At 60.1% G+C, this 22,159-nt stretch overlaps 1 protein-coding gene across 1 annotated transcript; it reads right to left on the reverse strand.

Annotated features, from left to right (window-relative positions):
* Positions 1–1,395: 1,395 nt before the first annotated feature.
* ARVCF (ARVCF delta catenin family member) lies at positions 1,396–22,106 on the reverse strand. The gene is made up of 17 exons (XM_004390088.2): positions 21,767–22,106; positions 12,295–12,453; positions 11,597–12,123; positions 9,755–10,254; positions 8,930–9,113; positions 8,075–8,192; positions 7,562–7,733; positions 6,813–6,830; positions 5,829–5,900; positions 4,504–4,631; positions 4,067–4,217; positions 3,631–3,829; positions 3,424–3,535; positions 3,217–3,307; positions 2,853–2,906; positions 2,314–2,399; positions 1,396–1,662 (listed from the first exon to the last, which is right to left on the reverse strand). The coding sequence occupies exons 1-17, from the start codon at positions 22,049–22,051 to the stop codon at positions 1,555–1,557; spliced, it is 2,964 nt and encodes a 987-aa protein (XP_004390145.2). The 5' UTR covers positions 22,052–22,106; the 3' UTR covers positions 1,396–1,554.
* Positions 22,107–22,159: the final 53 nt, after the last annotated feature.

Below are 22,159 nucleotides of genomic sequence, written 5' to 3' on the forward strand. Positions count from 1 at the left end.
CTCTGCACTGAGGGAGAAGCAAGCAAGCTTGGGAGAGAACTGAGCCACAGAAAAAAATAAGTTCCTTTGCTTTTTTAATGTTCAAAATTTCTTACAAAAATCTAGATGTTTACCAATATGGTTGTATTTTGGTTCTGTTTTTAATGTTTTCTATCAGTGTTTTTCTTCTGTTTTTAAGTTACAAACAGCAGGCACTGAACAGCGACCCCCGCTGCTGCCGGAGGTCAGTCCCAGAGGTGCTGTGGGACAGCCTGGGCAGCTGCAGCAGCACGGCCCATGGGACCAGAGTCGGTTCTCGAAAGGCTTCCACTGCCCGGGGCTCCGTGCATCCACAGGTCTCCCAGGGCAAGGTGGGGGCCACGCTCAGCCTGATCCCTCTCCGCCAGGCAGGACCCCTTGCAGCAGCCGTGTGGGCTGCCTGCCACACAGAGTAGGATTTGGGGGCCCAGGGATCCCCTCCACCCACCCTCCGTGTCCTGCTCCTCACCCTCCAGACCATGGCCACCTGTGCAGCTGGCTTTGGTCCCTGTTCTTCTCTAAGGCAGGTGCTGCACAGCCACTGTGCACACATGCACGGTCTCCTAGTCCTACACCGGGCACCCTCTCCTAGTCACTTGGCCACCTGCTGAGCCGGGCCACCTTTCTGGCCCCCATCCCCCCAGCAGCAGCCCGGCCTTTTCTCTCCACACAGCACCATGTCAGTAAACATCTAATGAGGGGCCTAAGGAGTTAGGGAAAGTGGAGGAAGGAAGGAGCTCAGGGAGACAGCAGGGGTATCTAGAAGGCCTGGCCCTGGCTAGGGGAGGAGGGGCTGGAAGAGGCACTGCCAACCCCTGCCACTAGGGGGCTCCAAACTCCCCAGCAGTGTCTGCTCAGCATGGCACTGGAGATCCCGTTCTTCCCACGACAAAAAGTCCTAAGAACAAACAGCTGGGCCCCGGCCCTGAGAATGGAAAGAGAGAGAGGTAAGCACTGCAGCCATGAGCACAGGCAGCTGGCCTGGCTTGCAGGCCCCCGGAACGGGCTGAGCAGAGCAGGACCTGGTATGACCTCTGGGCAAGGCAGCTGGGCAGCAGGGGGTACTACCACCTGCACAGGTAGATGGGAGATGTGGGCAGTGGACTCACAGGATGAGCTGACCAGAGCTCCTTGGTGGACTCCCCCAGCGCCAGCCAGGGTGCGTGTGGCAGCAGGGATGGACCCCATCTGCTCACCCACGGGTGGCGCAGGCCTACCCGAGGATCTTAGCATCATAGTCAGTAACGACATGATAGTTCTCATGGGGTCCTGTGCTGGGGGCTTTTGAGGGTGTAGGGGACCGTCCCTGATCTGGCCCCATCTCCTCGAGAACTGATCCCACAGTAGCTAGGATAAGAATGGGGACTCTCTCTCTCTCAGGCCTCAATCTGTCCTTCCCTAAGACGGGCTTGTGGACCTGCTGCGCACGTGGGGAGAGCAGAGCATGCATCCAGCAGAGATTAACGAGAAGCCCCTGGCCCAGAGGATAGACACTTGGACGAACAACCAGATGAGAAGACGTACCAGGCATGCAAGCTAGACCCAGGAGTCAACGGGCTGAGGTTTAGCGTCCCCCACGGCGTCCACCAGCCTGACCGCGGCCCTGCTGGGCCCGGGAGGAGGGGCCTTCCTGCCAGACTCTGGCTGCAGCGGATGGGGGGTGGCAGGAGGGTTAGAGGCAGAACAGTGCAGGTTAGGGAGCTGATGGCAAAGAGCTGGGTTGGTCTTTGGGGGCAAGGGAGGGACGGGTGGAGCAGAGATAGGGGATGAGGGTGGGCTTGCCAAGGTAGTCCCAAGGGGAATGCTGGAGGAGGGTTAGGGGAAACGGGCAAGTGAGGTTCACACAGCCATGGCGTGATCCATGGACACATACAGAGCCCTATATGAAGCCAGGGAATTGGCACAGAGCAGGGGACAGGTGAGGCCACGGGGGCCCTTGCCCACGCACATACATGCATAGAAGGTGAAGACACGCTTACTCACAGCCTCCCTCTCTGTAAAATCTAACCAGGTGATCCTCTGTGACCCATACCCCTCCCTCCGAACAGGTATCAGCACCCAAAAACTAAACAAGAGAACCATCCTAGGTGGATGAGGCAGCGCCTGAGCCCAGGCCAGGATCTGAGTGCTCCCGGGCCACTGCTTGGGCTTGGCCTGACAACCCACAGCCCTGCAAATGATGCCCATCCCCAGACAGCCCCAGGGCCTACTCCAAACTCAGCCTCCCACCTGGGCCCCTTTCCAGGCACCCCTAGACATGCTGCTTCTAAAAGGAACCTGCCCACAGGTGCTTACTTTCAAGGGCTCCTTATCGAAGACCTCTCCTGTAGGGTCACTGCCCCGGACCCTTCGATTTGGCCGGTCAATGGTGGAATATCCATCTATGGGGGCAGTGTGGGTGGGTGATGAGGGAAACTGAGGGGTGGGCACCAGAGGAGTGGTAGACTTCCCTCTTCAGTCCACACCCCAGGGGGCCCTTTGGGCATGGTATACCCCTACGGGTCTGGAGACCTGTGCACCTCACCACCAGCTCTCTCTAACCCCTGCCTTTTTGCGGTCTGGGCCTATTGCCCCTTGCTGGCTCCCATCACAGCTCAGAACCCTTTACCCACCCCCCAACAGCAGGCAGATCAGAGACCCTAGTGGGATACCTGCTCTGCTGCCCTGCCCTGCCCCTCACACCCCCAGCACTCCTAAACCAGATCTCTCCTCCCCAGCCAGCACTTGACCTTACCATACCCAGTGCTGCACTTAATCCATAAAACTCTCTGTCTGCCTTGCCTCTAGTCCCTCCTTGCTGCACAGGAAACAAGCAGCCCAGCCCCTGAACTCACCTGGTCCCAGGGCATCCATGGGGATCATGTCCCGGCTCCCTGGCTTCTCACCATCTGCAAGATACGCACAGGTCAGAAACCAGGGGTGCCCAGAAAGACCAAGGCAGGCAAAATCACAATGGCCCTGAGCTGCCCTCAGCCACCAAGATCTCTGCATCTCTCAGCACATGGCATCCCCTCCTCAGCTTCAAACCAACAGACACCACAGGCAGATACGATAAAGAAAGCAGTGAGCAGAGAAAGTGGCCCCCTTCCTGGAGTCCTGTCTCTGCCCACCCCATACCCACCATCAGTATGGGTGTATAGTGTACTCTTGCACCTCCAAGTGAGCTCCCATGCACCACCACCCCCAGGCCACACTCACCGACGCTCTTGTCCACCAGCGGCAGCGTGCTGTCGTCGAAGGCCCCTGGACTCTGCACCCCCTTGGGCCCCTTGGCAGCGGCAGCGGCCGACTGGGGAGGAACACACAGGCACGGGGTTAGGTCGGAGATGCTCCTGGGAGAGAACAGGCAGGGGGCCAGAAGGCACCCAGTTCGGTGGAGGAGGAGGAAAACCTGGGCATCCTCACCTGGAAGCGGGCCTTGGTCCAGCCTTCCTTCTGCAGGGCACTGCGCAGGTCCTTGTAGCTCCACACTGTCTGCAGCACGTGCGATGCAGCCTTCGCCTCGCGTACCGACTGGCTGCAGCCAAGTTCGAGGGGGTGTCACCGCCTGGCCACCCCCCCCCGGCCCCACCCTCCTCACCCATATAGCCAAACTCCCGCGGATCCGCCCACCTGGCCGCGCCGAGTGCCACGAGCGCAGGCACGCCGCGGGCCTGCAGCAGCGAACGGGCGTTGTCCGGGCTGTCGGACACGATCTCATGGATGGTATTGAGCACAGCCACCACTGTGTCCTCCTCCAAGTGTGCCCCAGGCGGCGCCGGCGCCTGCGCATTGCGCACGTTCCGCACCAGCTCCGCCATGGCGTAGCTCCCTGGGGGCGGGGCCCGGGTGTTAGGATACAACCCCGCCCACCCGTGCGGGAAGGAGCGGTGTCCAGGCGTGGGGCAGTGTGACAACCACAGCAAAGAGCGGGCGGAGCCTCAGGCAGAACCAGTGCGAGGGACCAAGGGACCGGATTCCTGAGCCACCCGCAGTCCTCCTCAAGTGGGGTCCAGAGTCACTTGCCCCGTTCCGCACCCCGCCTGGGCCCGGCCGCCGGCGTCCTCACCAATGAGGTCCTTGTTGCGCCGGTCCAGGGAGAGGTTGCGCAGGGCGATAGCGACGGCGCGCACCACCTTGTCAGTTTCGGACTGCAGCAACTCTACCAGCACAGGCAACCCGCGCTCCTTGCGCACCGTAGCGCGGATGTACGTGGCCCACTGCAGCCGCGAGGGAGGGTGCTCAGCACACAGCCTTGCCCTGCCGCACAGGCACCCTCCCACCTCCTGGCCGGGCCTTTCCCTTCAGCTCCACCATCCTCCACCCTTGACCCACAAAGCTCTTCCCCAGCAGCTCAAAGGCACCTCCACAGAGCTTCCCCACTGCCCAGGGCGCACTTCTCCAGACCTTGGGAAGGTGCTGCGAACCGCCACCCGCTACAGGAAGGTGGTCCAGATTCCCTATCTTGTTCCCCGTCTTATTCTCCCTGCCAGACCAGCCTCTCACCATCCAGTTGCCAGCACTGAGGTTCTGCAGGGCGCCAGCAGCAGCCTCCAGGGTGTTGAAATTCCGGCTCTCCGTGAGGAGAGAGAGGTAGAGACGTACCACCTCCGGCTGGTACAGAAGCTCAAAGCCTGCATACAGGGGACCCACTACCCACAGTCATCGAGAACCTCCCTACTTGTCACCCTCCCTCAGTGCTCCCAGGACTGAGGTGAGCTGCGGCCAGGGATGGGTGTGTTTCAGTCAGGGAATGTTTAACGTTAACTTACCCCTTACAGTCACCCAAAGCATTCCCATTTCACTGAGGGGTAAACTTAGGCTCAGAGAGAAGGCAATGGGGCCAGGTCAGGTCGTTCCTGCTTCAACCCTGCTGCCAAAGAGATGGGCCCAGAGCGGCCTGGCAGCTGGAGCACCCCAGACTGGGCTGGGGTAGGGAGACCACAACCGGGGCCCCTCCCCTAGCAAAACAGGGCCGGCCTTCCCTAGCAAACACTCCTGGATCGCCAAGGAGCAGGGCCACCCCAGGATGGTGCTGGCACAAAGCTCTAGCCATGAGGGGGCCAAGGTGGCCTTCCAAGACTGCCTGCCCTACACTGAGGCTTCTGTCCATTTCCTGTTCTCCAAATACTCCCATCACATGCCCTCCCAGAGCATTTGCACTGGCTGTTCCTCTACCTGTAATGTTCTGCGCACCTCCCACGGCTGGGCCCTCCACCCCATTTGTTGGCATCTAGGTCACCCTACTGGCATGGCTGGCTGTGGGCAGGGGCTCAGGAGGCCCTGATTACCACCATGGTGGACCTCTCAGGCCTGATTCCCAGTGCACAGAACAGTGCCAGCCCACAGTAGGGCGCCACAGACACAGGCGATGTGAAGGGTGAACAGCCCTGCCCCTGCGTGAATCTCATCTATCTTGTGGTCCTGTCCCTCTGGCCCATACCTGCATCTGACCACACACTCCCTGGCTCCCAGGCCCCTTGGACTGAGCCCAAGCTCCTCAGCTGACACTGGGCTCTGCCTGGCTGGCCCTCTACTCTTCATTGGTCACCTTGCCCCAATCCTGACCCTACCTCTCATGAGTTGTGTGACTTTCAGCAAGTGCCTGGACTCACCTACCCTGACTGAAGTGACTCATGGCATTGACCTCGATTCTGAACCCTTATCTGGTGCCCAGGGACTGGATGGTCCTCTGGAGAACCCCATAACTGTGGGCCCCCGTTTCTCCATCTGATCCCCAAGACCCCCAGGCCTGCTTGGTGACACAAAGCACCACTACCTGGACTGGCCTGGGCCCCGTCTCTGCCTCCATGCATCCATCCACTCCTAACCTTTGGCAGCCTCAGTTCGCTTGGGCAGATCCAGCGTGTCAAAGTTCCGGTCCATCTCACTGTCCTTTTTCCCTGAAACAGAAAAACAGCGAGAGGTGAGGCAGACCCCATGGGATGAGGGAGGCAGTAAGAGGATTGAGGCACAGCCCTCTCCTACCCAGAGCCCAAAGAACACCCCGTGTCCAGGACCGGGCACCGAGGCCATGGGAGTGGTGAGCTGTGTGCAGACCTCAGGCAGGTCAGCCCAGTGGGGACAGCGGAATCTAGAGACAGCCCAGCCCTGTTCACAGCACCCAGGACCCATGCCCGTCAAGTGCAGAGAGCAGTCCCTGAAACCCTCCCGATGGCCCCCCTGCAGCTGCCAAGTGTGTGAGCCAAGACAGCCAGGAGCCCAGGCTAGGCAGCCCATGAAGATGGGGAAATTGAGGGCTGGCAGGGACAGGACTCTCTCAGAAACTCCACCCAAGGGTTAACCTCTCCCAGTCTGGGGACAAGATGGATCCCACTCTCAGGCTGAGTGCCTGCAGCAGCTCCACCTATCACCTGTGCACCCTCCCAGACCCCCTCCCCATCTCAGACGAGGGTGCTTCTCCTTTGGCCCCCACCCTGCCAGTCTTCTGTCTGTGCTAGCCCTCTGTGTGAGCCACACAGCCCCACTCCATTGGAGGGGCACTTGTGTGTGGTGGACACACCCCATCTCTGGCCTCAGACCAGGCTGAGGCTGCAGAGGAACAGCCCCTCAGCTTCCCAACCAGTCCAGGCCCACATTCCTGCAGCTGTCATGTCCATGCAGTTGTCATGGAGACAGCCGCCCAGGTGACGGGGGTGGCGCAGAGCCCTGAGGCTGGGCCCACCTCCAGGTGCCCACTGCACCCACTGTCCTGCAGTTATCATGGAGACGACCCTGGAGCAATGGAGTTGGGCTGCCTCCTGGGTGCCCACTGCACCCACCAGGCCTAGACAGCAGGACAAAGAGGGACTCACCTTGATGGAACCACTCCTCTGGGCGGCCGGAGGAAGCACAGGAGAGAGGAGATGATGCTGAGCAGGGGCAGCAACCCCCACAGACCCTCCCAAGGTCTCAAGCTCCCACAGCAGACCCAGGGTCAGGCAGGTGGAATGTGGACCCTCACCCCAATTACTTCCAGGGGCCGAGTGCCCATGACTGGGACAGGGGAGAAGAGGCTTGACGTCAGAAAAGGCCCACACTGGTAGGGCAGAACTCGGGTGCAGGCAATACCCAAGTCCCACATGACAGCTGGAGAATGTGGGCCCCTCAAACTTGCACCTCACAAGTGCCAGTGGGTATGGCATAAACATCAGGTCTAGCTCCAGGTGGAGCAAGGTTCTGCCTTGTAGGCCTTGTCAGAGCCTTTATGTGCTCTAGGAACAACCAGGAAGTGGCATCATCTGCAGTTTCCCAAGCTCATGGGCCCACAGAAGCCTTTCCGCAGGAGCTGAGGGGTTGCGTCCAGGGCACCAGCAAGGCCACCATGTGCTTTCTCCTACCCTTCCCTGAGGGTCCCACAGTGCTGATGGGAGAAGGTAGGGCATGGGCCCTGCACCCTGACCCTGTCAGCTGTGTGACCCAGCATAGTGCACCATCCTTTGCTCCCTATCTCTCCGCCTGCGCAGTGGCTGCCCAAGTGTCCTCCGGCCTCCATGCCTGCCTGATATGGGTCTGGAGACCCCACAGCCCATAGGGTTTCAGTGATACAGTCCCTCCCACCCACCTTTGGCCTTCTTGCCACCGAAGCAGCCTGCGTTATCCCTCCTCCTGCGCTGGGAGCCCGTAGTACCGCCCGGGGGCCCAGGCTCGGCCTCCTGGTACCTGTCGGCGCCAGGCACTTCCTTATGCACATGGTAGGAAAGGTTCCGCATGATGCACACGCAGTTCTCCACCGACTGTGGGGAGAGGGATAGCTGGCAGGGTCGGGTCTCCCAAGCCCATGCATGGAGTGCGTAGTCAGGAGAGGCTAGCCACAGGCTGCATGCAGTGAGGGGACTTGGAGCAGAGACACGGAGGCCTGAGCCAGAAGCCAGGAGGGCCTCGGTGGAGGGGGGGGCATGGTTGGAAGGGGTGGAGCACAGCCCAGACCCTACACAGCCACTCCTCTGTGCCACCTGGGACTCATGCCCTTTGTGGGAAGCTGGAGCACTGACACTGGTGTTTGAGGAGGTCCTTGCCATGCCTGGGACCTCCCTGGCTGTGGCCACCCCATTGATGCCCGCCACACCCTGCCCACCTTGTTGTCGGTGTCCTTCCTGCCCACAGCTGACTGCAGCGCATGCAGGAGAGCATCCACCAGCCCTTCACACTCCCGGAGGCGCCGCCGGGCCTCTGCGCCATCCGAGCTCACATTCCTGGGAGGCCAAGAACAAACCTAGTGACCCCTGGCTTCCACAGGCACTCCCCTAGGCCTCCCCCGACCCCAGCCTCGGGGTCTTGCCTTCATCTGTAAAATGGGCCCAATGCTGCCCTGCTATAGCTACTGGGAGAGACAGCACCACCACCTGGAGCACAGTGACAATGGGGCAGGGGTAGCCTGACCCCTTGGAGACCCAGGGTTTGGGTCCTAGCCTGGTATCTCTATAGGAGAGGAGGGGCCTCCAACTCCCAGTTCAAGTTGGAAAGGGACAGAGATGGGGGTCAAAGAAGCCTGGATCTGTGCTTGGGCGATCCTGGACTCCCCATTGCAGGCAGCTCTGGGCTGAGAGACAGAGCTGTGGGAGTGTATCCTGATGAATAGGCAGACCGGGGGGATCCAAGAGTGTCTGCTAGGTCTCTGTAGGGCCTCCCAGGGATGGGACGGGGCAGGGATCACGGGGAAGTGAGATGAGGCCACCAAGGCAGGCAGGAGCCGAGGGTCCTGGTTCCCCCTCTCTGATTGTCACAGTGATGAGAGTGGGTTGAAGCTAGACAAGGCTGGAGCAGCAGGGTAAGGCAGCAGAGGGTGGGAGGCCACCAGCCTTGTCCAGCGGGTACCCCATTCTCAAGACACAAGGAGGGACATGACTCTGAAGCTGACACGAGGTTCCTGCTTCCTCATCCAGGCAACATCGCCCTGCGGAATAGCCCAGCCCCAGCCCCCTGCCCACACCTCAAGCAGCCCGATGTGTTCTTGAAGACAGTAGTCCACTCAGCATCCCTTGGCTTTGAGTCCTCATTTGGCTCACGCTCCCAGCCCGAGTGGGGCACGATGACTTCGCGAGTCAGCGTCTGCAGGCCATGGTCAATGATGACCATCTTCAAGGGCTCATAGGATGACAGGTTCCAGAGTGTGCCTGCAGAGTGCGTCGACCAGTGCTGACCACGGACTCTACCTCTGAACCTGCCCTGCCCCCAGAGTCTCACCCCAGCTCAGACGAAAAGACAGGAAGTGACAAAAGTATGAGGTGTCCTGAGTCCTCGTCCAGGGCCCACTGGTGGCTCCAGCTGAAAGGGACCCCCAAAGGGGCTAGGGATGTAGAAAAGGGTGCCGCCGCCTCCTCCCCATTTCCCAGCCACGTGGGCAGATGGACTCACACTCCTGGGGCCACAGGGATTAGCCAGAGATGGTCACGTGACCATTAGGTCCCACAGACACAATTCCAACAAACGCACTGTCAGGTGGATGGGAACGAGGGAGACTGATCTCTCGGGCGCCTTCTGGTAACATGGGGCAGGTGGGGGGCCTGCCTGAGGGGCCCAATCCCAGCCCCACCCATGGCAGCAAAGAGATGGAGACAGTGGGACCTGCTCACAGGCTCATCAGCCTGTGCCTGCCATCTGCCACCCAGGGTACACCATCCAGGCCGCTGGGACTCCAGACTAATAGGAGTGGCCTCCCTGGCTGTAGACTCCATGTTGCCCCACCCCTTCCAGGCCAAACCTTGCTCTCTCCTCTCTTCCTGGGGGAAGCAGGCTCGGCCAGGTGCCCGCTCACCTGTGACCAGCTCGCGGACCTCGTTGTCTCGGGCAGCCCGCAGCAGGCGCACCAGGGCAGGCACGCCGCCACAGTCCCGGATGGCAGCCTTGTTGTCAGTGTCACGGCCATAGGAGAGGTTGCGTAGTGCCCCACAGGCCCGACGCCGTACCTCCGCCCGCGGGTGGTCCAGTAGTGCCACCAGCAGCGGCAGCCCTCGCAGCTGCCGCACACGCCGCTTAACACCCTCATTCTCGAAGCACAGGTGCTGCAGGTAGGCAGCTGCATTGGCCTTCACAGGGTCCACAGGGTGCCGCAGCATGGCCAGCACCTCAGGCAGCTCAGGGTCCCGCCAGCGTGGCTCCTTGCGGGTGCTGTCAACTGAAGGTGAGTGCCGCACCACCTGGTCCAGGCTGCCCAGGCTGCCCTGTTCAGGCTGCGCCAGGGGCGCCGTCACTGTCGGGAATGGAGGCCGCTCGTCCAGCAGCTCACCACCATCTTCTGCTACATCCTCGTAAGGCCTGTGGGGGCAAGTGAAGTGCGAATATCTTGAAGGCAGCCCCCAGCCTTGCCCCCAAGCTCCCTCACCACAGCTCCCCAGGAGGTTGTGAACTCCCAGAAGGAAGACTGAGCCAAGAGCATTTGCACCCTGGTCCCAGGCATGAGGTGGGGCCAATGGCCAGGGCCCAGCCCAGCGAGAACCAACTAGCAGAGCCAATGACAGGCCAAATCCCAGTCAATGCTATCAGGGTGAGGCTTGTATCCCTCCCAGGATGGGGAGCTCACTCACTCCTGTCACCAAGCAGTGTTCCCTGATCCTGAGCTAAACGCCTCTCCCTGCAACATCTGTCCCTTCTGCAGGAACAGCCCCATCTTCCCATGACCACCAAGATGTGGCGGGAGCGGGTGAGCTCTCCCTGCACACACCATCTCAGTCGCCTCTGGGTAATGGGCAGCAGGGCCAAAAAGTTTTCTGTTCACAGAGTGACTGTGTGCCACGGGGAGGACTTATTATTGTAACAATAAGACTTACCTGATTTGCTGAGAGATCTGGATAAAACCCCCTTTTAGAGAAAAAGAAAACGCTATGGTATGTGTTGATAACCCACTAATTTAAATACCTTTACCGACATTCACCAAACGGTAGACATTAGCCTCCTGTTATATTTGTAAGTGTGAATCAGAAAAGAAACTCATGATTTAGAGAAGCTGAGTGGGGTGGGGGTGGGACCATCCGAGGGGCATTTAGGCCACCAGCCCCCCAGGGAATAAGATGTCTTTGACTCTCAGCAGCCCTGTGGGTTGTTACCATAAAATCCATTTCCCAGAGGAGGGACTGAGGCTAGGCAGGGTCAGGTGACTTGCCCAGGGTCACTCAGCTGGACCCAGACCCAGCCATGGTCATGTTCCCACCCTACAGATAAAAACACTGAGGACAGAGAGTACAGAATAAGAAGCCGAGCCTGGAAGGGCCAGGGGAGCTGGGTTCTAGTTACTACTGTGCACACGGAAAACTGAGGCACAGGGAAAGTCTGGGGCTTCCTGTTCAGGGTGACACCCTGAACCTTTTGCACTCAGGTCTCATGGCTGTCTGCCTAGAGAAGGAGCAGTAGGTGTCGGGCACTGTCACCAGCTTCTCTCCTGCCTTAGACCCACAGGAAAGATGCCCAAACTTCCCTGATCTCAGGTCCTACCCTTGCTGCTGTATTTGAGAAAAGCCAAGAAGCCAATTCATACCAAAGTGTGCATGACTGACTCAGCTCCAGCAGCTTGAGTGACTGTGGACCTGGCTGTGGGGCATTCTGTGCTGAGGAAGTGTAAGGTAGACTTCCTGGAGGTGGTAGCAGGAGACAGAGTGCTCACCTGGTTCGAGGGCCTCTCCCACAGTCAGGCCTCCGCCGTGCAGCTGTGCCATAGTCAGGCTCCAGCTCAGGGCCACCCTCATCATCAGCGGCTAGGCTCCGTGTGTCATCCTCCAAACCATACGGCTCTGCCTGGAAGCGCTCAGGTAGGGAGCGGCCGCCCGGCAGTGCAGGCTCAGGGCCTGCTGGGAGAGCCTCACGGCGGCCAGGCAACGTAAAACAGCCATCACAGGGGCCTGGACCAAGGGGACCACTGCGAGGGGGCCGCATGCCCAGCCCACGGGACAGGCTGCCATAGCTGGGCCCGTCACGGGGCTCAGGGCCATCAGGGAAGCCAACCCCACCACCGAAGTAGGCACGGGACAGCGTGGCTGCCGGGCCGCTGCCACGCAGCAGAAAGTGCTGGTCTAGGGGGCCATCAGTGAAGGGGCCCAGTGGGGGACCACCGTCCAGCAGCGGGAGGCCGTCCGGGCCCACAGGCACCTGGCGCACTGTCCGCGTGGTCACTGTCTTGACTGTTTTGGTGACCTGGAAAATAGGTGGGCGGCAGGTGGGCAGGCAGCCTGAGAGGTCTGAACGTTGCTTGGGTGGCCTGTTTTCCACCAGAACAACGGGGTGCTCCTGGGTGGCTGGTGCACATGCCCACTTGGAGATGGGACAATTGTGGCCTATAGTCCACCCTCCTGGATCTGGGTGTACCTTGGTCTCTGTTCGCCGGGTTGTGCCATCTTCAGATGTGACAATGGACACATGGGAGGTGGGTGTGCCAGGGTCCTCCTCCACTGTCACTGTCTCCTCCAGCACCTCGGGCGCCTCTGGCATCGTGGCCAGCGAGGCCTGGCTGCCTGGGCTCTGCTCCTGGGGACAGGTGGGTGGGCGTCAGTGGGGCAAGACCACCTCAGCTCATGACGGCTCCTCTGCCAGGAGTGTACGCCTCCCCACACAACTCCATCCAGTGCTGTTCCCAACATCCCACCTCCAGGAGCCCACTCAACCCCAGGGCCTGTCTCAGCCTAAGCAAGTGAGAACAGGAATATGCTGTTGCCCTCTGACCCTGGCCTGTCACCCACCCCAGGAAGGGCCCTGGGCACTGGCCCCACCCCAGGGCCTCCTCAGGCAGAGCCGGTAGATCAGGCGGTGGGCAGTCTCAGGCAGCCCTCTCCCCAGGGGCCCAGGCAGGAGGTATGCCGGCTGAGGGCAGGTAGGACCAAGCACAAAGAGGACTTGATTCCAGCACTTCTGCTGTGACTCCTCGTGGCCACGCCCAGGATCCCGCCCCCATGCCAGCCAGATGCCCTCACAGGACAGAAATACCCAGCTCCCAGAATGCCCTGTGCACTCACAGGACCAAAATACTCTTCACTCCTTCCGGCCTGGACACTCTTGGAGCATCAAGTGAGCATAGCCTAGCTTGGCCTCAGGCCAGGGGCCAGTACTCTCACTGACTGAGACCCTGGGTGGCATATTAGAGCCAGAGAGGGTGGGCTCCAGCCAAGGGGATTCAGCTGGCTCTTGGTAAGAACCCCAGTGTCCCTTCCCTGTACATTCCCCTTTCAGGCCTCCCCAACCTCAGCCCCCCACCCTTGCCACCTGCCTCATTCTCAGCCTGCAGCCACCCTTGCCATTGTCCCTGAAGGGTATCATGATGGTGGAATTCCAGGCAAGACAGTTTTGAATAGAGGTCCTTCTGAGGCCCACATGCCTGCAAACTTGCCAGCGGGGAAACTGAGGATCAAAGAGGACCCGGCCCACATCAGAGCTAGGCTGGACCTCTGCTGGGCTGAGTGATAAAGGGACCAGTCTGCCCCTGGGCCTGACCACACAGGTCCCTGGCCCCAGTGCTGAGCCACACCCCCATTCCAGGATCAGCATCAGGCCAGGACAGGCAGCAGCTGAAACCCAAACCATGGTGGGCAGTGGGCGCGCAAGGGGGGAGCACATTCTCAGGCAGCTGGGGCTGGGTCAGCAGGAGGACAAGGCCTGCTCCTGAAGCCCAGGCCCTGTGCCTTGTAGGGCTGGTCCCCTGGCTGGGCCCCCAGGCCTGAGGCCTGCACAGACACCGAGCTAAGGCCCAGGGAGGGCCAGAAACTCACACCCATATCTGCCTGGCTCTAGAACTGGTACTCTGCCCTTGTCCCTGGGCTCAAGGGTGTCTAAGGTCAGGTGCTCGAAGCTCCCCTTAGGCAACACCCAGGGCGTCCACCTGGATGCCCACCTGCAGGCCAGTGTTTAGCAGAGTGATCAGCTGAGACAGATACTGCTTAACCTGCTCTAGGTCCTTAGGATGTGAAGCCTCCCCAGGATGGAGTCCTATCCTGGAAGAATGTTTGAGCCCCTAATTGCACACAGTGCTGAGGTTCTGGGCCCTACCACCACCACAGGTATGTAAAGCACGTTAGGATGGGTGCATCACTCAGGTTCTGGTGACTCAGGAAAAAAGAAGCCACAGAATATAATCCCCCTCTCCTTTAGAAGCAGGCCCTCAGAGGACCAGACATGACTTTATAGATGGGGTAACTGGGGCCTGGCAGAAGGGAGGGGATTTACACAGCACTTCACAAACTGCTAATGGGGGGGATTTCAGGCATTCACAGGGATGGGGACATTACAAGTAGGCCTTTTAGCAACACTCATCCCCCATGGCCCACGGGCCTGGCTGCCACCATAGTGGTGCTGGAATACAGATATGGATGAGATACAGCCTGTTGGGGGACCTGAACAGAAAAAGAGGACACAGCTCCCTAGGAAAGAGAAATAAACTGAGGCCCAGAGTGGGGCATGCTGGCGGGCTGCCAGGCAGGGTAGCCTGGGCTCTCCTCTGACTTCTGAGAGCACTGGGGAGCCAGGACGGCTCTGGAAAAGGGCCAGCCCATCACTACTGGAGCCTCAGCTGCTCTGGCTGAACTTGACTGTGGCAAGTAATCAGCTCTCTCTGCTGGGCCCTGGGGGTCAAGGCAGGGCTCAGGAGTGGGGGAGGGTACAGGGAATGGAGGGCTTCAGGCCATGTGCTGGCTGTAAGCGGGGCCCAAGACAGACAACAGAGGAAGTTGCCCAGGACACTCTGCCAGTGCGATCAGGCCCTGAATAGATTTGCACATATTTGCATACATCAAGCACTTGCAGAGAAAAGGCCCCCTACCCCAGGCCAGGCAGTGGGGAGAGGGCATTGGGTGGGGTGGGGCACACCTCAGGACCTCAGTGCCACCCTGTGGCCCAGACCATTTTCTCCCTGTCCAGCCAGTGATGAGGGTCGACACTGTGCAGAGTCAGGGGGATGAGGAGATGGGGCCCAGGAGAACCAGGACTCCTCAGCAAGGCCTGGCTATCCTATGGCATCGCTCAGCAACACCTCAGCCTGAGCAGCCTGGCAGTGGGATCCCAAAGTCCTGAGAACCCCGAAGCCCTGAGAACCCTGCTGGCAAATGACCTCAGTGAGCTAAAAACGGTCGATGACTTCACCTAGGCGGGTGGGATCATGAGTCAGCCTATCACAGGGAAGGCCCGGCCCCCATACACACACGTGTGCAAACTTAGCCCCTCAGGCAGGGATGTATACATACACATGTGCACGAGCACCACACCTGGCACACAGAGACACGCATACGTGTACCTGGCCCCTCAGACAGATATGTACGCATACATGTGTGTGCATGAACACCCTGCCTGGCGCATACACACACACAGACAAGAACACACGTGTGTACCTGGCCCCTCAGGAAAGGATGTATGCATACACGTGCGTGCATAAGCACCCAGCCTGGTGCATACACACAGACAAGGACACACATACATGTACCTGGTCCCTCAGGCAAGAATGTATGCATACACACGTGTGCATGACCACCCTGCCTGGTACATACACCTAAGTATGATTTGGGTGTACACATACATATACACACATGCATATACCAGATCTCTTAAGCATGAACACGCATACACAGAGTTAGTTCCTTGCCTGGTGTGCTTGTGAGTGCGCACACACATGCACATGTACGGGGACCCACTCACACGTGTACGTATACATGCACGCACCTGGTCCCTCAGGCAAGTATGTGTGTATTCATGAGTGCCTGAGCACCCTGCCTGGCACCCACGCCTAGGCATGTCAGTCTGCATGTTTTCCTAAGAGCACTGCAAGCACACATGTGCCCACTGTTCCTAACACACTTACATGTATATGTATCTTTTTCCCACTTGTCTAGGCCTTTTCCACTGCAGGACCTCACATGCTCTCAACATGCAAGGACAGAGGCCACTAGCTCCCTCAACCACCCACGCAGGCATCCACTATAGGGATCTGAGAGTCCAAAGATGATGGGCAAACTGAGGCCATCCCATGGCTCAGGCCTCCGTGACATTTTCCGGGTGGGGACATGGGATCACGGGCTGACAGCCAGCACAAGGTAGTTGATGCCCAACCGGCTTCAGCACCCTGTTCCTGGCCCCCAACTCGATGTCCAGGCCCACCCTTAGGGATCCCCAACCCTGCAGCTCTACATAGCCCCTGCCCCAGACTGGACTCTGGGCCATCCCCATCTCCACTCCCAGACACGGGCACTGTCTTGGACACACCTCCCCATCCCTTTCCCAAACCTCAATTTTCTCCAATTCCTGGCCTCATCCTTGCTCCTCTTGCTGGGACCGAGGTCCCAGCCTCCTATCACTGGCTCCAGGGGTCCAAATCCATCCTGCGGCTGCCATATCCTGGTCCACCTACTCCCTGGGCCTGGAGGTTCCCATGAGCTCTCTTCAGCTTGGGGGAGAGGCCTGCTCCAGGACTGAGGATGTAGCCAGAGAAACCAGTACCCCAGCACAGACACCCACCACCCCAGCCCTAAGGGGTCTCTGGTGGCACAGAGCCAAGGACAGCCGTCATGCCCACAACAGCCACTCCTGGGGTTCAGCTTTCTCATCTGGAAATGGGACTGGCCCCAAGAATGGCGAGACAACATGGAGTGAGGCAGAAGGGCCACCCCCTGGGCAAAAGCTCATAACAACTGTGTGCATACGTGTGGGAATGCAGAGAGGAGGAGCCAAAGGAAACAAGCCAAGTCCTAAGGGGAGCGACTGGGCTGGGGTCCCGGAACACCGATGTATGCATACTGCCTGGACTTTATAGTTGAACACTCACGGTCTGTGTAATAAGAAATAGACCACACTGGTAGGCCCCCCACACTGTTCACAGGCCCAACCTGCAAACACAGGACAGGTTAAGGCAGGGATCCCACAGCTGGCTCCCGCAATGTCTCCCCAACACCCAGATTCCCAGAGAACACAGATGGCTGTCACTAGATAACAGAATAGCCAGAGTGACAGCCACTTTCCTCAGTGGGGCCCTCCTGGACTCTGAGTCCAGGACAAGCCAGCCTGGCATCTCCCAATAAGCAGGGGGTATCAGCCAGCAACCCTCTGGCTACCACAAAATGCCTTCTCCCTTCATATCCACCACTTCTACCCAGACCTTGACAAGTGGGAAGCTCAGCCCTGTGATGCAGCAAGTCCACCTGCCAGGGTGTAACCCTGCCCTGAGGTCCGCCTGGCCCCCTGCAGAGAGGCCATGGGCGGTGGGCACCTAGCAGGCGAGAGAGCAGGGATGGGCTAGGGGTCTCACCACCCTCTGGCCTCCCCAAGCCTAGCCCACATCCCACTGGCCACACTGTAACCCAGAATCCCCCCCCCCAACGTCCCCAACTGGCTCCTCCACCTCAGGGGCAATCAGCAAACTGGCCCAGGTAGGCGTGTGGGAGGAAATCTGCCTTCCACAAGAGGTCTTGGGCAAGTCGCTTTTCGGCTGAGCCTCAGTTTCCTCGCCTGCACCTCTGCCCAAGTGTAGCTGCCCACACGCTCCACCACTACATTGTGCTAAAGGCGACTCTGCCCTGGTTTCCTCGGAGTCCCTTCCCGCCCCCGCACGTGGACAGGGCTGGCCTCCCCTCCCTCCCCTCTCTGCGCTACCGCGGCAGATAGAGCTTCCATTAAAGCTCCAGAGGCTCCTTCGCAGGTCCCAGGAGTCGGAGCCCGCGCTGGGGGCGTGGAGGCGAGGGGGAGGCCGAGGGCAGCGGGAAACTGAGATAGGCTTCCCTCTCTGGCCTCAGCCTCCCTTCAACGCAGGGAGGGGCTGCCCAGGAAAGCCCTCGACCTCCGGCACCTGCCCTGAGCGCTCGCCGGGGGCGTGCGCATTGGGTCCCGGCCCCACACCGAGGAGAGACTCACCGCCAGCGGACCCCCGCGCCCGGCCCGCGGGGAGGGGCTCTGGAGACTCCGCGGCCCCGCCCCGCGCCTTACACACCCCCAGGGCGGCGCGCCCACGCTGGCTTCCACCGACCCAGGGGCCCGATGAGGCCCCAGCACGGAGCACAAACAATAGCCGCCTCCGGCCGGCGGCCCCGCAGAACAAAAGCAGGTCCTCCCGGAAAGGCCGGGGCCCCCTCCGCCGCCAGGCCCCCGCCAGGCCGTCGGGATAGCGCCCCCCTCCGCCCTGGACCAAGTTCCAGCCAACCTGTCTGAGTTCGGCCGGCATGGGGCCGGGACTCCGCGAGGCGGCGGACCGAGCTCGGCTCCGGCGACTCGGCTGCTTGAGCTCAGCTGACTTGCTCCCCGCGGGGGCGGATCTGGCGGCGCTCACCGCGAGCAGCCAATCGGGCGGGGCCGCGCCCAGGCGGGGCGGGGCGGGGCCCGCCCCTCACCGGGCAGGGGGCGGAGATCAGCAGCCTGGGCGGGGCCGGGGTCGCCCCCAACGCCCCGTGGTCTGTCTGGGCTGCTAGCCTCTCTTCTTCGTGGATGACATTTTTTTGCCAAGTGACCGCCCAAGTCCTCCTTCCTGGGGCTCGGTTTGCCCCCAGTAAATGGGCACATCCGCCCCTCCCCGCCCACTCACTAGAGAGTTGGGGAAACAGTTCCTGCAAGCTGATGGGCAGAGCACAGGGTGGCTCTGACTCCCTGGGCACTAGCTGCTCATTCTGTGAAATACTGGCCAGTAAGACAGTAGTTAAGGCACCACCAGCACTGCGGGATCCTGCCAACGGGATCTCTCAGGTTTCCCCAGATTCAGACCCCTCCTGCAGGGGGCCACAAGGAAACCTCCCCACAGAGCTCACTGGTGATGTGGCAAAAGGCCCCACAGGGGACCCACTTTGTGTCTTGGGTTCTCCCCATTAAGACACAGAAGCCCAGAGTCCCCTGAGGGATCAAAGCAGATCAAATGGAGGGGATGGGGAACTGCTGGGTGACCCTGGACCAGCCAGGTAACCCCTCTGGGTCTTGGACCCTGGGCTCATGGGGGCTGGGGTGGCCTCGAATCCTGTCCTCTGTCTGTGATCTACTGGGCAGCGGTGGCTGTTGGGGGGGGGCGGTGGTCAGTGCGTTCGGGCACAGTCGGAGTTTCTCCTCCCAGGGTGCACCCCAGCAGCCTGACATGAACATGCAGCTGCACCCTGGGGAGTCTGGCTCTGCTGTGGCTAGGGCCACCTTTTCAGGTCATACCCCACAAAGGCAAGCCAGTGGCTCGGGCACCATGGACGAAGAAACTGAGGCTCTGAGATGGGCAACGCTAGGCCAGCCCAGGGAGGCTCAGTGGGTCAGGACAGAGAAGGGGCCTGGGCCTGGGTCTCCTGTCTTGCACTGGCTTGTCCCTAGACCCCACTAAGAAAGCTGAGCCTCCCCTGGGGCCACTCTGCCTCCATGACATGCCACCTTCACAGGCCATGCAGCCTGCATGCTCAAGCACTCTGGATGCCCGCTGCCCTATGAGCCTCAGTCTCCCTGCGTGCACAGGGGTAAGATACCTTGAACTCTGAAGAGCCACTGGGGCAGTGAGTAGGACTGGACCACTGATCCAAGGGATGCAGTCCTGGTGCATATGTTTGAGTCGTTTCTGTCTCCTCCCATATTTCACCAGCTGCTAGTGACTTGGCCACACACCACCCTGGCTGAGGTAGGTTCAACAGCCCAGCAGGCCAGGCATCTAATGGCGCCCATCCTCACTATAGGCCAGCCCCGCTCCAGCCTGGGTGTCTTCCCACCAGACAGTGAAGGGCAGGCAGCCAGGACTGTGGAGCAGCCCAGGGAGCACAGCAGCAGTGACCCCTGGCTCCCAGCTCCCCAGCCTCAGCCCCCAGCCCCCGGCTGCTCCCTCAAGCCTCTCAAACACCAGCAGCTGGCTGCGCAGCCTCAGCTCCAGCTGCTGCCTGGTCACCAGCCCTGGAGCTTCTCAAACCCCAGGCCCCGCCCTTGAGTACCAGATCGTGGCAGCCCTGTGGCTCAGCAGGTAGGTCATCAGGCATCTCCTGCAGAGATTAATCTGAAAAGTATGTTTGGCATCAATGCTGGTGCTCCCTGCAGAGGGCCACGCCAAGGCGGCCCCGCCTCCTCCAGTGTCCTCAAGAGCCCGGACAGTACAGCTGGAGCCCTGGGAACACATGCTCACTCCGATCCCAGCCTGAGAAAACTGCTTCTCAAGACAGAAAACCCAGGCGGATGGGGAGGAGCAGTGGCCTGAAGTTGTGTAGTCTACAGCCCTCAGGAGGCCAGGGCAACTCCAGGCTGTGGGAACGTCTCCCCAGCCAGGGCATTGACCCTCTGTGGCGCCATCCATGGGCTGAAGGCTGGAGCCTGTTCCGGCCTGAAGTGGGGAACAGAGTGCCCAGCACCCAAGGGGTGGTTTTGAGGTCACTGGCTGCCACAGTACCCATGCAGCCCAGCCAGGCTATCCCCTCCTTTGGCGTGCCTAAAGTGTGGGGTACAGAAGGGTTGGGCCTTGCACCTAGGCCCACTCCAGCCTGAATGCCGCCCTCCTGTAGACTGACTGTGTGGCTCGCCTGAGATCTCTCAGCACAGTGGGGCTTAGGAAAGACTGCTCCCCCAAGAGGTCTGGACTGTTGGCAGGACCTGGGGCCCTCTGGAGATCGGTGCTAAGGGAATAAACAGACATTTATTAGGCTCCAACCATGCACCCATGCTGGACTGCACACTTTACAGGGACTGTGTGAGTGGATTTAAGAACCATTATCCACTCCACTGAGCCAAGGCTAGCCCACTGGGCCAGCTTCAGCCCAGACTGGCAACTTGACCCCCTTCTCTCCAGCCACAAAGGTCCCAGACTGCCCCAAACCACCAGCACATGTGCCAGGTGTGGCGTGGCCGGCCAGTAGTCTGCTTTCCTGCAGTCAGGGCCTGGCAGGACCAGAGAAGGTGAGTGCAGGTGGTGGTGGGTATCCCGGGAGGAAGTCCAGCTGCCTCGTTTAGGACGGCAACACTTCTGCCTGCTGTTCAGGGAGCTGAGCCAGGGAAACCAAGGAACCCGCTGGGAGAGCCCTCTAGGGTCACTCCACAAACTGGTGCGGACACAGCAGACCACGGCCCCTCAGGTCTCTGAACCAGGTGGTAAAGAGGAATAGCAGCAGGAGACCTATAGGGTGGGCCACCCTGACTACCCCTGCCCCGGGCCTCGGTCTCCTGATACGGTAATGATAGGAACCGCAATAAGGACACCAAACACCAGACTCCTTGCATTTCCTCGTTCTACCCTCACCACCCCACAAGCTAGGTGCCACAACCTCCCATCTGCAGGTTTAGGGTGCTGAGGCACAGTGGGTGGTAGGTGGGGTCCAAGTGGTCTTACTCCTGAGTGTGTACCCCAACTTCAGAGTTCTGAGGGCCCGGCCACAGAGGATCCACAGCTTTACACCTCCTGGGCTGAGCAAGGCCCGGAGCCCAGTCTCAGGGCAATGACCAGCAGAGAAACTGAGACTCCCAGGTTGCTCTCTAAGCTGCAGGAAGAGCCTGGAGACTTGCTCAAGCCTTCCCCTGGGGCTGACCCACACAGTGTGATAAAGCAGAACACCATGGTAGGGAGACTCTGGGGCAGGCAAAACCCTAAGTCCCTACGCTGACCACTGAGCAGCCCAGAATAGACTGCTCAGCTGCCTGGGCCCTGAGGGCTCACTTGAGTGAACAGTGCCGTTCTGAGGATCAGGCCCATTTGCCACATGCTGCCCTGTGCACCCACATGGGACTTCCAGCCCCCTGGGGGAGGGTCTCACTTTCCTCCTGAACCCTGCATCTCCCGCAGGTCTTATAATAAGCCATGCTTGCTGGCTTGTGGCCCACCAGGGCCCCTTGATTGTTTCCCTACTGGGCCATTTTCACCCTTTCCAAGTTGCTAGGCTGTTACCTGCAGGACCAGCTGTTGCCAGGCCATTGGCAGGGGCTGCCCACAGCCTATGCCACCACTGCCCATGTTGGGCTGCTGGGCGCGCTCCAGCTGCAGCGCAACATGGCGCCGCTCCTGCTCCAGTGCCCGTGTCAGCCTCTCGAAGCGCGCCTCCTGCTCCTTCACCGAGGCCAGGATGCTGGCTGCTGAGTGCACGTTGCAGTCCTCCATGGCCAGGGGGCCTGCCAGCTGTAGGCAAAGCAAAGTAAGGTCAGGCTGGGCTGGGTGGAGGCCTGGTGATAGCATCTCCTCCTCTCCAGAACACAGGACTCAGTCCCAGAGCAGAGCATCCAGCTCTCCGGAAACAAGCTGCATTGATTGAAATCTAAATAAAAAGCCATTAATCCAAGGCTG

This window comes from Trichechus manatus, unplaced genomic scaffold (genome assembly GCF_000243295.1).
Source record: "Trichechus manatus latirostris isolate Lorelei unplaced genomic scaffold, TriManLat1.0 scaffold00282, whole genome shotgun sequence".
NCBI classification, from domain to species: domain Eukaryota; kingdom Metazoa; phylum Chordata; class Mammalia; order Sirenia; family Trichechidae; genus Trichechus; species Trichechus manatus.